Raw genomic sequence first — 16,885 nt, 5'->3', positions numbered from 1 at the left:
GGTTAGACTTCTGCAGATGACAGTAACTTGTAGCCCAGTCATTAAGTGACATGGGGAAGTTTGCTTTTGTTAATGGTCTTCTCCTGCTTTCAGTGATTCCCCTTCTTCGTGAAATATCTTTCCCTCTATTTGATCCCTAGTGCTTACTGTCCTCATGTTTGGTCCTGCTAACACCATTGTCTCATCCACTCTGAGAAAAGGGCCCAGGACAGCCATTTACACTTTAGTATGAATTTGAACCAATGTATTAAGGAGGATTTGTATGTAGAACAGAATCTTAAGAGCATGAAAGAATTGGACTCTTAAATCTTTAGTTACACTAACCCTCACTAAGTTATTTCCTTTTGGTATGAATGCAAGCAGTGAAGCACAGTAATAGAAATTATGGATTATATTCATATTACATTATGATTGTTGCAAATATCTCAAAATACCACTTATATTCATCTTACTTCATAATTATGCTGTTTATTAGACCCCACTCCAAATCTTTTATATAGACTATTAATAAAGAAGTAGAAACCTTACTATAATTTTAAAACATATTTTGATAATAGTTTCAATATAGTTTCTGTAGTCCTATATTTTATTTTATCCATTTAGAAATATTATCCTGGGATCAGATCTTGATTTCACTAAACTGCCAAAGGGTCCAGACATAGGAAAGATTAAGAACTCTGCATTATTAGGATATTAGGCTGCTTCTACCAGGAATAGATTTCTTTTTGCAGCAAAGGGAATTTTGTCAGTGCCCTTCAGTTTTACTAAGAGATGTCCTGACTATCCCTCACTTCTTAAGAGAGATGCAAAAAGTGCAGGCCAGCCTCTGAGTCCCTAGGGAGACCCCCTCTTGCCCTGGAGGTTACTAAACTGATACTAAACTGGCAAGTGGTACCAGCCGGTGGGGGAAGTGCTTGTCGAGCTCCCCTTGGCTGAGCAGCCTGAGGTTTGGGTCTGAAAACCTAGTTCAGAGTCTGGCTGACTCCTGCTCAGAGAGGTGGTGGCAGACACATTGGGTCGGCCAGAAAGTTTGTTCAGATATTTCTGTAGCAGCTTATGGAAAACCCCAAACAAACTTTTTGGCCAACCCAATACTTCTGTCCTATATTTTTAGAGGACCATAATTGTAGCGTCATCCACGGACCCAATAGGACCCCCACTGTTAAGGCCCGACTCTGTGCCTCAGGGAACTCCCATCCCCGGGTTAGGTCCCCACATTTCAGACACCACCCCAGGGCCCAAGGACAATTTCCCCATCAGGCACCGGCTGTGAGTCTTGGGTTCCTTCCACCCTCTCTGGCTTCTTAGGGGGCACACCGCTGCCCCCTCAAATGAGGCCGGTCAAAGGGCATCGCTCCAGAAGCCCGGGGGCCGGCGGCAGACAGGGTCATTGACGGAGCACTGAGGATGCTACATCGGGTCCCCAAGCCTGCAGGGAGCCTGTGTGTGCTATGTGCGGGGGCTCTTCACCAAGAGGAAGCAGCTGAGCTGGAGGCCACCTGGTGCAGGAGCAGGAAGCACGAGGCTACCGGCTGTGTTTGGGCCTCCATGAAGTTTGGTTCAGTCTGGGGGCGTTTACTAGAAGCTTCTGCAGGTGCATCTGAGCTGCAGTCCACAGGTTATACCTTTGGTTCCCACCACCCGCAGGACAGAAACATGGGTCCTCCTTTCCCCTCCTCTGCTCTCTCCTCCCACATGAGCTGGTCCTCCCGGAAGCAAATCCATGCCACCTGCTCACCAGAAGGACAGATGCTTCCTTTCTTGTTCTAAGAGGCTGCACTGATTTGAAGACGGAGAACAAGCAGTGTCTCCATTGCCCTGGTTTGAGCCTTTTATAAGCCCTTCCCAGATGCCTGTCTCTTTCAGGGACTTTCTCCTGGCCCTGCCAGTTTCTGTCGCCTCCCTCTTGCCATCTTGCCCTTTTGCCTGCTCCTCTAGGCCAGGAGTAGGTAACAAGAGAGAGCAGTGGTGACTGTGGAAGCTGGAGACCACACCCTGCACGACAGGGAGCCATCCCCCAGCTTGAACGGGATGGTACCCAAGGAACCAGGAGGCTAACCCAGACTGCCCTACCTTCAAATGCAGCCCCCTTGTGACTCTCACTCATCCCACCTGGCTTCCTTTTCCTTCATGGCATATATAACCACCAGGCACATGGATTTATTTAGCTTGTCTTCCCCACTAAAATGGAAACTCCATCACATGGAGGATTTCCACCCCGCCCACTGTTATATCCTTAGGGCCTAGAATATTGCTTGGCACAGAGTAGATGCTTAATGAATATTTGTAGAATGACTACAGGAATTTTGGCTGGATTTGGTAGTTTTTAAGAGAAGCCAGAAATCCGGTTGTTTATGTGAAAGCTCCCAATTCAGACACGCTCATCACTATGCCGGCCAGCACTGCCCAAGCCCAGCAGATCTGTGAGCCAGTTGTGACTGGTTTATCCTCTTTTCTCTACACTATGGCCCTACTGGGCTCGCGTTATGCCATTGGCCCTTCGGATTTTCTGCATTCTAATCAACTTTTACCCTGCTGAGCCTCTTGAACTGCTGCTCACAGTCCTTACTCTTGTCTTCGAAGAAACCCTATTCTTTTGTAGATCAGCCCCAGGCACGCCTGCCCTGGCTGCTGCTGGAAATTGCTTTCTCTGTGGTCCCCTGCCCAGCGACCTGGCCAGGGTCACCTCTGCCCCTCCTCCTAAGAGCTTTGATTCCTTTCTGTCTCTTTTTCCATCTTTTTGCTCTTTGTCATTGTACTCAGGATGTTTCCCCAGCATAAAAATACCTGTTTTCTGTTGACAACACCCTACTGGGCTCCAGGCCCTTTATATCTGAGCTCACTTACCTGCTCTCTTTTTTGTTGTTGTTTCTTGGCTGTGCTGCATGGTGTGTGGGATCTTAGTTCCCCAACTGGGGATTGAATCCGTGCCCCCTGCAGTGAAAGCACCGTGTCTTAACGACTGGACGGACTATCAGGGACTATCTCCTTTCACCCTATGTTTTAATATGTGGAAGGCCATCCTCATCTTGTGAAGACTCTCCTTTAGGCTGTGTTTCATGTTTGTCGCACTTTGAGGACCCACATGTACATTTGAAAGCCTGAGGATCCCAGGACCGATCTGCGGGTGCCACACCATTTACCATCGTTTTTGGAATTAGGCGTTTGATAAGCCATGGACTCTGCTTCAGGCTTCCTAGGTGGCACTAGTGGTAAAGAACCCAGTTGCCAATGCAGGAGATGTAAAAGAAGCAGGTTCGATCCCTGAGTCAGGAAAATCCCCTGGAGGAGGACATGGCAACCCACTCCAATATTCTTGCCTGGAGAATTCCATGGACAGAGGAGCCTGGCGGGCTACAGTCCATGGGGTTGCAAAGAGTCGGACACGACTGAAGCGACTTAGCATGCATGCATGCTTATTCTGCCTCAGCACAAACAGTGAAGGATCACTTTTTACCTCATTGTGTTTCAGCCTAGGCCAGAGCTTGTGATGAATCTTTAGCACTTATCTTTTTATTTCTCTCTCCATTGGAACCTGGCTTCTGGCGTTTGAATCCAAAGGGTATTATAATTAAACTCAGTAAGCAAGCCAGTTCCTGGAAACTAGCTCTGAGATGTATTTACATAAGCCCCAAATGTATTTACTTACTGATTTTTTTCCCCTCCTTTGAATCAATTTCATTTTTATAATCTATATAAGAAATTTCCCCTTCTAAATAGCATTAAAGTTATGATTTGAAACAGGGGGTTTGGGGATAGGATGACCTCAAGCAGTGTCATGTTATCAACCTTATTCCTTCAACAATAGGAGAACTTAAATGAGAATTGGCCTGGGGCGAGGTGGGGGGGGGGCCTCCCTGAACAACTAGAAAGAAATTCTGAAATAATTTAAATAAGTTCCCTCAACTATGAAGAGTTTTCTTTTTTCTTCCCCACTGATCACTTTGAAGGTAAAGCAAGATGGCCTCTGACTCAAAAGATGACCTGCCAACCTTTCCCATTTTCTTCTTCTTTTTTGATGCTGCATTAACTCTCTGGGATGCTCTGAGCTCCTGGAAGCTGAAGACCACCCCCCACCCCCATCCCCTTGCCCAGAATTACCCTGCGCCGAATGTAGTGATGGGTTCTGGCTGCCTTGGGTGCCCAGCTCTGCTGTCAGATGTGAAGGCTGCCTTCTGGGTAGTCATGGGAACCAGGAGTGGCGATGCGAGCTGACCTATGCGGGGAGCCGCAGAAGTGGATTATTTAGTGTGCTTTATTATATATAGTGCAGCTTGAAAGGAGTGATTTTGAGGATGTAAAAATTATACTTGCCATAAGGAGTCATGCCACCATTGTTCAGAAAAATACCGATAGGATTTTTGGGGCTAATCCTGGAAAATGTATTGGTGATATTCCTCCCAGGGTTACCCCAGTATCCCACCCCCTGCTTCTGGACATTCAAAATACTAGGGATTGACGTGCTCTGGGATCCTGCTTCTAGAACAATGGTACCTTGCTCTAACGCAACCATAAAGTGAAGATGTTCCAGTAAGGTGTGCTGCTGCTAAGTCGCTTCAGTCGTTTCTGACTCTGTGCAACCCCATAGACGGCAGCCCACCAGGCTCCCCCGTCCCTGGGATTCTCCAGGCAAGAACACTGGAGTGGGTTGCCATTTCCTCTCCACTGCATGAAAGTGAAAAGTGAAAAGTGAAAATGAAGTCGCTCAGTTGTGTCCGACTCTTCGCGACCCCATGGACTGCAATCCTATCAGGCTCCTCTGTCCATGGGATTTCCCAGGCAAGAGCACTGGAGTGGCGTGCCATGGCCTTCTCCAGTAAGGTGTGCTAGGTTCTTCATTTACAGGTACAGCAGGAGGTGCGGATTAGGTGGCAGATCCAGGGGTGGTTGACAGTGGGATGCTCCCAAGAGTGAAGTGATGTATGTCTTAACAGACATTTAAACCTGTCAGAATCAGGAAGAACTTTCACAGCTCATTCCTTCATTTTACCCATATTAAGTGTCTTCTTTGAGCAAACTGGCACTGTGTCTCCTCTCCCAGTGAGGAGGGCTTCAGGCAACAGAAGGAATATAAGCAAGGGTCCTTTATCTAGGAAAAGCGGGACGCCAGGGAGGACTTGAAGGAAAGTGGAGGGGCTACAGCCCAGACGGAGCAGGGGCACAGAGGCTGGGGATGGAAAGCAGGGAGCTGCCAGATGGTGCAGGGCCGTGATGCTGGGGGAAGAATTCGGGCTCTGGTCCTGGGCAGTGGGCCCATGTGGAAGCTTGTCACCAAGGGCAAGTTCCACTAGGTGCGCTGTAGTAGTGGGGAGAGTGGAAACACCCTTCGACAGACGAGCAGCAAGACGAGAAACCCTCATTATATGAGGATGAGCTGTATCAGAAGAGGCCCACCTTCATCGGTAAATAGTGTCTAAAAAGGTTTGGTGTATGCCACTTTGAACAGTGATACAAAAAAATTCTGAAAAAGTGTTTTCTTAGATTTTTGCAGCACTCATGTAATAACTGCAGCTTTGTGCTAGATCCTAGAATGAATCAACTGTTGGCTTCTTTTTCCGGTTTGTGTTTTTATTTGATCTACAAGGACGGTCCTTTCATCCTTTTTCTTTCATGGGCCTCACAAATCCAGGTACTTCCAAAAGGCCATGTTAGATCTCCATGACTATAGTTTTTTTTTCTTTTTTAATGTATACAGTTTAAAAAGTTTCGAGACAGCATACACCTGTGAAACCATCACCACAATCAAAGTAATATCCCTCACCTCCAAATGTTTCCTCATGTTCCTTTGTTTCATTTTATTGACTTTTCTGGTAAGAACATTTCACATGAGATCTACCTTCTTAAACTGTTAAGTGCACAATAGACTATTGTTAACTATAGGCACCATGTCAGATATAGTATGTCCTGTAGCAGATCTCTAGAATTAATCTTAGACAACTGAAATTTTATACCAATTTAATATCTCTCCACTTCTCCCTTTCAATAGACCTTGGCAGTCACCAAATGGCAAAAATTCAGTCTTTTTAATGGCCTCATAGTATTCCATTGTATGTATCGGCCCCATCTTCTTATATCCACTCATCTATTGATAGATATTTAGATTGCTTCAATTATTGATTTTTTTTAAAGAAAAATATTATTTATTTATTTGGCTGCACTGGGTCTTAATTGTGGCACACAGAATCTTTAGTTAAGGCATGCAGCATCTAGTTCCTTGACCAGGGATCAAACCTAGGCCTCCTGCATTCAGAGCTTGGAGTGTTACCTGCAGACCACCCTGGATGTCCCAGTTGTTGACTTTTGAGGGGTGTGTTTTTTCTGAATTAAAAAAAAAAAAAGACAAGGCCATGGGATGTGACACCTTCCACTTCTCCCTTGACTTTTGATGCAGAATCATGGAAACGTTCAAGGCTTCCCCACTTTCCCCAAGGTCCATTTTCAATCCTTCGATGCTCTCACTGTTCCCTTGCAGTGCCCACTGTGCCTGGAACCCCGTCTTCTCTTCCTTAGCTGTCACCGCTGTCACTCTGCCAGGTTCTTTTTGGGTTTGGTTGAGGAACAGGTCTCCAAAGTCACTTTCATCAATTTCATGAAATCCTGCAAATGATCCTCTTGCCCAGACATCTAGGGCATAACATTTCATATGGTGGGATAATTCCATTTGCTTTGGCTTCCGAGGGCTCCGCGGGGTGTGGGAATGCAGCAGGCTAATCATCTTGCTGGGCTAGACCTGACTCTGACACTGACTGACCTTGAGCTGCTCAGGGCCTCAGTGTTACGAATCTGGAAAGTGGGGACTAGATGCCTGCTTCACCCCGTGCAGAGCCGGAAAGGTTCAAATGCAGGAAGACACCCTCCTGCTGTGGGGAACACTAACAAGGACGGGGGCACTTATGCGATTTCAGGGAAACTCTTGGAAGATGAAGGGCTGAGTCTGGAATGCCTTTTCCTCTCATTTCCATTTTGTAAGAACTCACAGAAACCATCAGATTAATCTACCTCAGGACTTGGCAGGATTTATTGGGGACGGCATGTACACAGTCCTTTAGCCCAGAGTACACCCACAGGTTCCAAGAAGGTGCAGGCACTTTACGCGAGACCCACATCGGGAAGTGCTAACGCTGCATGGACCCGGGCAGAGAAGCCGGATGTAGAGGCTCATGTCTGCCGTGTGAGTGTGGCCAGTTCCCGGATGCGTTTCCTTTGACCCAGGAAAGAGAACGCCGTAGACAGAGCCTGAGAGCCCCCGGCGGCTATTCCAGGAGGCACAGAGGGTCATGTTCGGCCCTAGAAAGGCCATTGGAGTCATCGCTTCTGAGCAGAAACGTCGCTTATCGCGGGAGACTTCATGAAAGTTCATCTCAGGCAGCCTCTCTGGAGTCTCTGGGTTTGGCACTTAGCGCATGTCTGAGATCTAAAGCTGCTTTCATCTTCCTCAGGAGCCCTGCCTAGCGAAGTGGGGAACTACATTTTGTCCAGTTCAGCCTGAAACTTTGTCCAACCCAGTAGTTGAAAGAGCCTTCTTTGGTGTAGCTCGGTCCCTTGGGGTAAACGTTTAGCCTTCCAGATCGCTCTCCTCTGCCCTCTCCTTCCTAAGATGGTGAGCGAGGCCCAAGATGATGCCGGAGGCCCGGTTGGCTGGGTCCCGTGTGCAGACTAGCTGTGTCTGCCAGGGTTGCTCAGCCTGCTTCCTGCCTGCATGCTGGTGGCCTCTGCCTTTTTTTTTTTTTGTTGAGGCCACAGGGGAGCTCGGGGGATTTTCTGAGAGTCAGCTCATGGCTCACCACATTCTTAATTTTGTGGAGGCTGCCCACTTCCTCTGTGGTGTAGAAGTTTCCCCCCAGTGGTTTTCTCTGAATCCCAACTGGGGAGGGTCCAAGAGATGTTGTCCTCTGGGCTCATCTCACCCCATTCAGGCCCCTGCTCCTTGCTCTGGAGTTTTAAAGCCCACCTCTTATTGCTCATCCGTCTCTGCCCTCCCTGAAACTGTATTGGTAAATGGGGTTGGGGTAGAGAGAAGCTGGCTTACCCTCAGGGGACCATTAATCAAGATACTCAAGAGACCCTCTAAAAATATGTCTGCTGTTACATGTACATCGTGTGCATGTCTTATATTTTTTATGTCCTGAAGTCCTCTCTACCCAACTGGAAGTTGCTATTTATGTTTAAACATCCCTCTTGTTACAAAAAAGTTCTTTTTGCTCAAATGATCCTGTATGATAAATTGTGAGACGTAAACCCATTTTACAGATTAGAAGACCGTGGATCATAAGAATTAAGGAATTGCTACACGTTGCTTGGCAGGCAAAGCAGGGCCTGAGAATTTAAACCCAGGCTTTCTGAGGGCAAAAGCCATGCTATTTTGACTCCTTTAAGCTTGCTGGCTTCCGGAAGGCAGGGGTCATGTCTTTTACATCTCTCTTGTCCCAGTGTCCTACACCAGCAATGCTTGCTAAGTGCTGGTGAGTGATGGTGACTGACATACAAGACATACTCCCTAAACCTGAAGGAAGGGAGCCTCCCAGAGATGTTTTCCAAGGAGAGCTGGAGGCAGGTATGAGGTGGGGGAGATGTACTAAATGATTCAAAGAGGACTGGAATGTCAATGGAGGGTTCTGGTAGGATGCAGGGAGTGTGAATGTGGCTGATTCACTCATTCCCCTGGTCCTGTGCACCACCAGACCAGCCTGGGCAGGCACTGCTCCAGGGAGGGAGTGATGTGGCTTGGGGGAGCAGGGAGCAGTTGACAATAATGTCAGAGTAAACAGGACCCCTGAGGTTGCCAAAAGACCCTTGCAGAGCTGGAGCCAGACTCTGCTGGGCTGGCAGGCATCTGTGATCCTGGGTCAACCCTAGAGAGGGGGTTGGAGGCTAGGATGGAGTCTGGCCACCGAGGCTGCAGAGAGGGGGTGAGGGGACCCAGTGGCACTGATGTCGTGCAAGTTCAGGAATGTCTAGCTTTGCCTTGGCCTGCAACAGTGAAGGTTGGCATCTGTATGATTTGCAGAAAAGAAGAATGGTAGAAATAGCTCAGGAGGTCTGCAAGAGGTCAAACAGTCACTCTTCCAAATCCAGGTAGAGGGGCCTAAGTCTAATCATGCTACGCCTGGGATCCTGAGATGAGCGAAGGCTGGAAGCAGGCTAAGATGATATCCTACTCTGGCTTGGATGCTAACCTTGAGGAGCAAGTCAGAGCTTTCCTTTGGGTGTTAACAATTTTCTTTAGTGAAGACAGGCGTGAAAGAAGGAAGGGGGAAGAAGAAAGTGGCTTCCAGAAGACTCTAGGAGTAATGGACTAAGGAAACATCATTATCATTCTCGTCAGTGACATTTTCATACTGAGCCATTGTTGAGAACTGGAGACATATGCTAAGCCATTTTGTCCAACCTTCTCCAACGCAGACTTCTCTCACCCCTCGATTTTGCTGTGGATGTTCTGGCTCATGAGGTCTCAATGCGGGTGGGAGATGATCCTCCATCCCCTATCCCAGGGCATGTTGGCAGTGTCTGGAGACATTTTTGGTTGTCCTGCTGGGAGGCAGGTGGTCCTGGCACCTGGTGGGCAGAGCCCAGGGGTGCTGTTGAACACCTACAGAGCACAGGGTGGCTGGCAACACAGAGCCATCCAGCCAAGTGTCAGCAGTGCTCAGCTCGAGAAACCTGCTCTGGCTGGATATACTATGTTATGGGAGATTTTTTATTTTTAATATTTTTCTTTTAAAAATATTAAAGTAAGTTGATTTGTAATGTTGTGTTAGTTTCAGTTGTACAACAAAGTGATTCTGTTTGAAGAATCATAAATAATATATATGTATCCTTTTTCAGATTCTTTTCCATTAGGTTGTTAGGTTCCATTATGATGTTGAATATAGTTCTCTGTGCTTCCATTATGTCCTTGTTGTTTATTTTATACATGATAGTGTATATCTGTTAATCCCAAACTTACAGGAGCTTTATTAACTAGGATGCTGTGCTGTGCTTAGTTGCTCAGTCATGTCCGACTCTTTGCAACCCCGTGGACTGTAAGCCCATCAGGCTCCTCTGTTCAAGGGGATTCTCCAGGCAAGAATACTAGAGTGAGTTGCCATGCTCTCTTCCAGGGGATCTTCCCAACCCAGGGATTGAACCCAAGTCTCCTGGACTACAGGTGGATTCTGTACCATCTGAGCCATCAGGGAAGCCCAAGTATACTGGATTGGGTAACCTATCCCTTCTCCAGGGGATCTTCCTGACCCAGGAATTGAACTGGGGTCTCCTGCATTGCAGGCAGATTCTTTCCCAGCTGAGCTACCAGGGAAGCCCCTTTTAACTAGGATAGTAACTCTAAATTCTCAATCTGATTCTAGTCTTATGCAGCATGAATGTATGGTGTATTATTTCTCCTGGTTCAAGATCTCAACTGCTAAATGGGCTAAGTTCTGAGACTTTCTTGCTTGTAATTAACGTATGAGTTTTCAGATCAGCTGGCCAGTTTCCTACTGGAATGATTTCATTCACTGAAGCATTGTGTGCTGAGGTCTATGAAGACAGGAGCTCACTGCCTGCCTCCAGTCAGCTTTTGGTCTAGCCAGAGAGCTGAGAATTGTCAGCAAAGCAAGAATGGCCACAAGCATGTGCGTATGTGCTTCAGTTCATCCAAGAAGGCAGGAGTTGAATGCAGAGGGCGGGAAAAGGCCTGTCCACCCATGGGAGGGAGGGGAGGAGAGAGGCATCAGCGATTGCTTGGTGCTGATGTGCAGAGTGAAAACAGCAGCCCAAGTGTGAACCCCTGCAGCCATCTTACAGCCAGGAGCGGACGCAGGAGGCCTCAGCTGTAAGGATGGGTTTTTAGGAAACAAGCTCACAGAGGCACGTCAGAGTCTCTGCATTACATTCAGATATGCGATCGTCATGCATTCTGTATCCTCCTCGCTTCTCTCAGCTTGCTGGGGAGCCCCAATTTCCACTGACCGTGAGTGGGAGGGACCCGGCAACGGGCCAATAAAAGGTATTTCTGCCTCCGCCTGTTTCGGGTTCTTGTCCCTTTTGGGTAAATGCTCCTCCTTCAGTCTCTCTATTCGGGTGATTTTTTTTTTTTTTTTGCTTCTTCAGGGCTGGCCCCTCTCCAGCCTCCCCAGGACAGCGCCTGCATGGAAGGAAAGGCCAAATGTCCTCCAGGCTATTTGAGGAGGGTGGCTGGCCCCTGTGTCCCCCTGGTTTCGTGGAGCTGGGAATGGTGTGCGGTGCTGTTGGGGTCTGGTGGACCTTCTTCCCTGGCTGACCCAGGCTTGCCTCAGTATACTGGCACACCTCCATGGCCCTGAGCCAGGCGGTCACCCATGGCCTCTGTGGTGGGATTGACCTGCCTTCTCTTCCCTGCCCTTAGCCCTGATGGCAGAGGAAGACTTGAGGGTGCTATTTTTTTAAAAAGCATATTAGTATTTTTATTTATTTGGCTGCAGCAGCTGTTAGTTGCGACATGCAAACTCTTGGTTGTGACACGTGGGATCTGATTCCCTGACCAGCAGTCAAACCCTGGCCCCCTGAACTGGGCTCATGGAGTCTCAGCTGCTGGAGCGCCAGGAAGTCCCTAGAGGGCGCTCTTTACCACCTTCTCGCATCTCCGCGCGCACCCCCGCCACCCCCGACCCCGCCAACCCCGCGCTCTCCGTGGTGCCATTTTTATTCTGCTCCTCGTGTCCTCGGTGGGAAGCTGGGCATAAATCCTCTCTGTTCTGGCTTCCTCTTTAAAACTCTCTGTGGTTTTGCTATTGTTGCTGCTCCAGCCATTGGTCAACCTCCCGGTGGAAGAGGAATGATGACAGGGATTCCAATGTCTGACCTTTTCTCTCTTTTTTTCTCTTTCTTTCTCCTCCCGGTAGCCCAGAAGCATCTCCACTTCTTCCCTTGATGCTTGAAAAATTCGTTTAGATTATAGCCCCAGTTCATGATACCTAGGGCTGATCCTAACACTGGGTGTTTAGATCATCAAGCTTTGATGGTAACATGTAAATGGAATTTTTGAATTTGGAGTTTTTCGTTTGTTTTTAAAAAGCCTGACTCAGGATTATTATTTCCTCAGTGTCTTAAAACATGTTTTTCACAAAGCAGGGCAGCAGCTCCATTATAATGACTGGGATCTACCTGCTGTTTACTAGAGCCCTGAAGCCTGCTGATGCAATGAGTGGGAAGTTTGAGTGGAGTAGAAAATAAGTCAGCTTATTATTTTAATACATATTAAACCTGTTAGCTATCTAACCTGAAGAAGGAGTGGGAAGAACAAAGCTCAGGTGGTTCCAGACTTCCCACGAGGACAGGGATGCAGAAGCCGTTCTCTAGCTCCCTGGTCGGTGACTCTCTAACCGGAACCTGCCCTCGTTGGAGGGTGGCTGGGGAGGAGGGCCTTGACCATCAAGATTCTTTCCCAGTTTTTTCTGTCATCTTTTTCACCACTAAACTGAGATTCAAAAGCGCTTGGTTGCTTTTGGATATTAACATTGTGCTCAAAGATCAAGCTGTGAGTTCACGGAGGAGAAGTCGATGTATATGTGCAGGTGTCCAGGCAGATCCCCAAACACGTCTCTGAAATGTTTTGAGCGACAGCATAAACGTCTGTCCTCCCAAGAGGGTTCTCGGAAGAGGAACATGCTTGTTTGGATCTGTGCCTTAGAGAAAGCATCTTTGTGATGATTGTGCATCGCTATCTTACGGAGCCCCTGGCAGGCATCCCAGAGCCCGGGTACCCACTGCATCTCCTCGCAGCTCTGTGCTGGCTGCGAGAGCCAGGCAGACCCGGGGAAAAGTCAGGAATGAGGCAAATTAAGAACAAATTAAACTCTCCTCCAGCTGGGCAGCCCCTTTGATGTCAGCAGCTGAGGGACACTTCGTGTCCTCATGGTGAATTGTAACGCCTAAGGAGTACGCTAGGTGGGCTGTTGGAAGCAGCCTGTCTGGCAGCAAGAGCATTGGTATCAGAGGAGAACCAAGGCAGCAACTCGTTGTGAAGGGAGGTGTGCTCGGATCTCTGTGAGAGGCCACCAGCCTCAGGGAGGGTTGTGGACCAGTCACTGCCCACTCTCAGAGGCCTGCACCTCTGCAGTGGTCTTCCCTTGTCTCCCTCTGCCCTCTAGCTCTAGAGGCTGAGGCCCCCGATACTGGCGGAGCTGACTCTTGTCACGTTCAGGGCATGTCCTCGCTGGGCTCCACCTCTCCACACACCAGGGACGTTCAGGTGCAAACATGTGAAGTGCTGCTGGGAATTTGCACAAGAACAAAAATATGAGTCATTGATTCATTTGGTCATGTATGTGCGGGCTAAGTCACTTTAGTCGTGTCTGACTCTGCGACTCTCTGGACTCCTCTGTCCCTGGGATTCTCCAGGCAAGAATACTGGAGTGCGTTGCCATTTCCTTCTCCAGGGGCTCTTCCCCCACCCAGGGATTGAATCTGCGTCTCTTATGTCTCCTGCGTTGGCAGCTGGGTTCTTTACCACTGGCACTACCTTCACATATTTACAAATTTTTAAAAACTCTTAAACATTTTTTAAGTTATAGTTGATTTACAACTTTTGTGTATAGCAAAGTTATTTGGTTATACATATATAAATTCTTTCTCATATTCTTTTCTACTATGGTTTATTACAAGGTATTGAATATAGCTCCCTGTGCTATGGTAGGACCTTGTTGTTTATCTGTTTTATTTAGTAGTTTGTATCTGCTAATCCCCAAAGTCTAATTTATCCTTCCCCATCCCCCTTTGGTAACCATTAGTTTGTTTACCATGTCTATGAGTCTGTTTCTGCTTTGTATATAAGCTCATGTGTATCATATTTTAGATTCCACGTATAAGTGAAATCATATGATACTTGTCTTTCTCTGCAAACATTTATTTTTATTCATTAAACATTCATTGAGTCCCTGCTATGTGTTGGCTACCTGCTGGGGATGCCAAGATGAAGGGATCCATGTGCCTGTTCTGAGGAAGAGATGCAGAGGACTGGGCGGGAGACGGGGTGGGGATGACGGTGGGGAAGACAGTGTCATTCAAGTGGCCCAGAAAGGTACTGGGGGCTCTGGGGATGGAGCACTTGGGGCACCGAGGTGGGTCAGGAATTAGACAGGGAAGAGCTTGTGCACCGAGAAGTCCTGGATTGGCCAAAAAGTTAGTTCAGGTTTTTCCTTAACAGCGTACAGAAAAATCCGAGCAAACTTTTTGGCCAACCCGATATAAACAAGGTCTTTGGGAAACACAAAGAAAAAGAGGGGGCCTGCGCCTGGAGGATGAGAAGCATCAGGGAAAGCTTCATGGGGGAGGAGAAAGGGGATGGTGTTACAGCAAGGACTCTACAAGCCGGGGGATGGATGAGTGAACACGCGTGCTGGGAAAGACCAGGGCATGGTGTTTATGCAGCTCCGAGTTCATCTGGAGACCAGACTCACGGTGGGAGGACAGTGGGAGGCAGGCAGGGGAAGTAGGAAGGAGGCATGTCGTGAAGGGTCTTGATGCTCCATTAGTTTTTATCTTGCTCTTGAGCAGTGGAGGAAGTCGAAGATTTCTGAGCAGAGGAATGAGATGGTCACATGTGTTAAGAGGAAGAAGGCTGGAGTGAGAGAACGGAATATGTTATTTTATCTACTCTTTGGAAGTTGTCTTTGAACCAGGTACTGGCCCCCTCGAGTCTTCTTTAATGAGAAGCTGCAGTCCCAGGCCTGCTGTACCAATTTTTATCTCCTCCGGCTACTGGGTCTGGTCCCACCTGGAGGCCCTGCTGCCTTAGGGAGGAGGGCATTTGTCAGTGAGAGTGGGAGGCAGGGAGTAGGCTGCCTTCTGGGTCAGAAAAGCTCTTCAAAAAGTAACTGTGTGTGAGAGAGGGAGAGAGAGAAAATACATGAGCCTGGTTGGGTAAAGGTAGAGGGAAAGGAATTACTATGGGACCAAATCAGAAACCTCTCTGTTGAGAGAGATGAGGGCAGGTAGACCAAAAGGCTTTCTGGGATGAGCTGGTGATGGAGCTGTTCTGAGCAGGTGACAGATGCTCGGAGGTGGGTTCCTGGCCCACTATTCACTTACTGCGTGGTCAGGTAGCCTGCATCTGAGAGAACATCTTGGATTATGTATGCAACCTGGGCCACAGCATCGAAAGAAAACAGGGAGTTGGACAAGGTCCTCCGAGGAGCTCTGAAAGGTTGAAGGGACTTCCTCTGAAGATAACGTGAGGATGCTCAGATTTTGTTTCTGTGGACAAGGAGAAGGCTGTGACACACGGGCTGGGTTCTGGAGCCATTTGAGTGGGACAGGAATGGGACAAACTGGTCACCAAACCCTAGACTCCCAGAAGTAGGGCTCTGGAATGAAGCGGGGAGGAGGCAGCTGTTGGACTGGGAGGATGGACTTACTCGTTCATGCAACAAGCAGCACACATGGGACATTGAGATCTCAGAGACTGGTGTAGAATAAGCAGGTAGATGGATGTGGCACAAGTGTACATCAATTCCAGGATGCTAGATCCACCCCAGGATGCTAAAGTCAGTAAAGGGTTTCTGGGGCCTGTGCTTCACCTTTGGAGTCAACACCATGGGGGATTAAGATGCCCTCCAGGGAGGCAGTGTTCAGGGGCTTGGGCCTGGGGGTGTCCTGACTTGTACAGAAAGCATTTTTCTGTTTTCTTTTGCATTTAGTTGGATCTCCAAAGTGACCAGCGCTGAGCCCTATCATTTTTAACCTCTCTTAATTTTTATTTGCTGTGCGTAAAAGTATGATAATTTCATGCTAATTAATATCTCAGGAGTGTTATAAGCAATGAGAGATCAAGCCTGTCATGGTGAGATCTGAAACATAAAAGGGCAGTCCTCCAACAGACACGAAGAGGCAACTCTGTTACCCAAGCCCAAGGAGCAAGGAACACACACACACACACACACACACTCCTGCACTCACCACATCGTTTCAGTGTTTCCCCCAACCTAACGTTTCCTCCTTTTAATATTTATTTATTTGGCTATGTCGGGTCTTGGTTGTAGCATGTGGGATCACGCAGGATTTTCATTGCATCACATGGGTTTTCATTGTAGCGCAGGGACTCTCTACTTGTGGCACGTGAGCTCAGTAGCGGTGGCATGTGGGCCTAGTTGCTCTGAGGCATTTGGGATCTTTTTTCCCTGACCAGGGATCAAACTCGCATCCCATGCATTGCAAAGCAGATTCTTAACCCCTGGACCACCAGGGAAGTCCCCCAGATGTTTTCTTAACATTGCTGTTAAGGAATCAAAGAGGCTGGTTTTTGCTTCTTCTTTTCTGTTTTCTACTCCACTCTTGAGTGCTTAGGACATGTGGAATGGTCAGTGTATGTGTGTGTGTGTGTGTGTGTGTGTATGTGTGTTTGGGAGGTGGTGAGGGAGGAGCTAAGAACTTCCAAGAAGGCTGCGGGACCTTCACACACTGAGGAAGAGAGTCCGACTATCTGACCTAGAAGGGAGTCACATGATTCTGGACTGAACGGGCCAGTGAATCAAATAAAGCAGCGAGCCTGCAGGCCTGGCCTGACCAGTCTGTGTCCCCCTCGACCCGGCGCAGGTGACTGCTGGCTGCTGGCGGCCATTGCCTCCCTCACCTTGAACCGAGAGCTGCTGTACCGCGTGGTTCCCAGGGACCAGAGCTTCCAGGAGAACTATGCAGGAATCTTTCGTTTTCAGGTATCCCACTTAGCTCTCGGGCGTTGACCCTACTTTCCATAGTCTGGGGACCCACGCCAAGAATCGGAAATCCGGGTTTGGGGCCCAGTAGCCTAGGTTCTAACAATCCCTCCCGGGCATTCCGACGTGTGCTTGAGTTTGAGAACCATTGCTTTGCCGTGTTCCTCCAATCACCCACTCGCCTATCCCCTCCCGTCTCCTCCAGGGCACGTGGC

The 16,885-nt window shown here is 48.2% G+C and overlaps 1 protein-coding gene across 1 annotated transcript in view; it reads left to right on the top strand.

Annotated features, from left to right (window-relative positions):
• Window positions 1-16,885, top strand: part of CAPN8 (calpain 8) — a 67,848-nt gene that overhangs the window by 18,924 nt on the left and 32,039 nt on the right. The window contains exon 3 of the mRNA XM_055581961.1: window positions 16,552-16,670. Coding sequence (XP_055437936.1) covers window positions 16,552-16,670 — 119 coding nt within the window. The remainder of the gene's footprint in view (window positions 1-16,551; window positions 16,671-16,885) is intronic.

This window comes from Bubalus kerabau, chromosome 5, assembly GCF_029407905.1.
Source record: "Bubalus kerabau isolate K-KA32 ecotype Philippines breed swamp buffalo chromosome 5, PCC_UOA_SB_1v2, whole genome shotgun sequence".
NCBI lineage: Eukaryota > Metazoa > Chordata > Mammalia > Artiodactyla > Bovidae > Bubalus > Bubalus kerabau.
The sequence above is the reverse complement of the archived record's forward strand: the minus strand, read 5'-3'. Positions and strand labels throughout refer to the sequence as shown.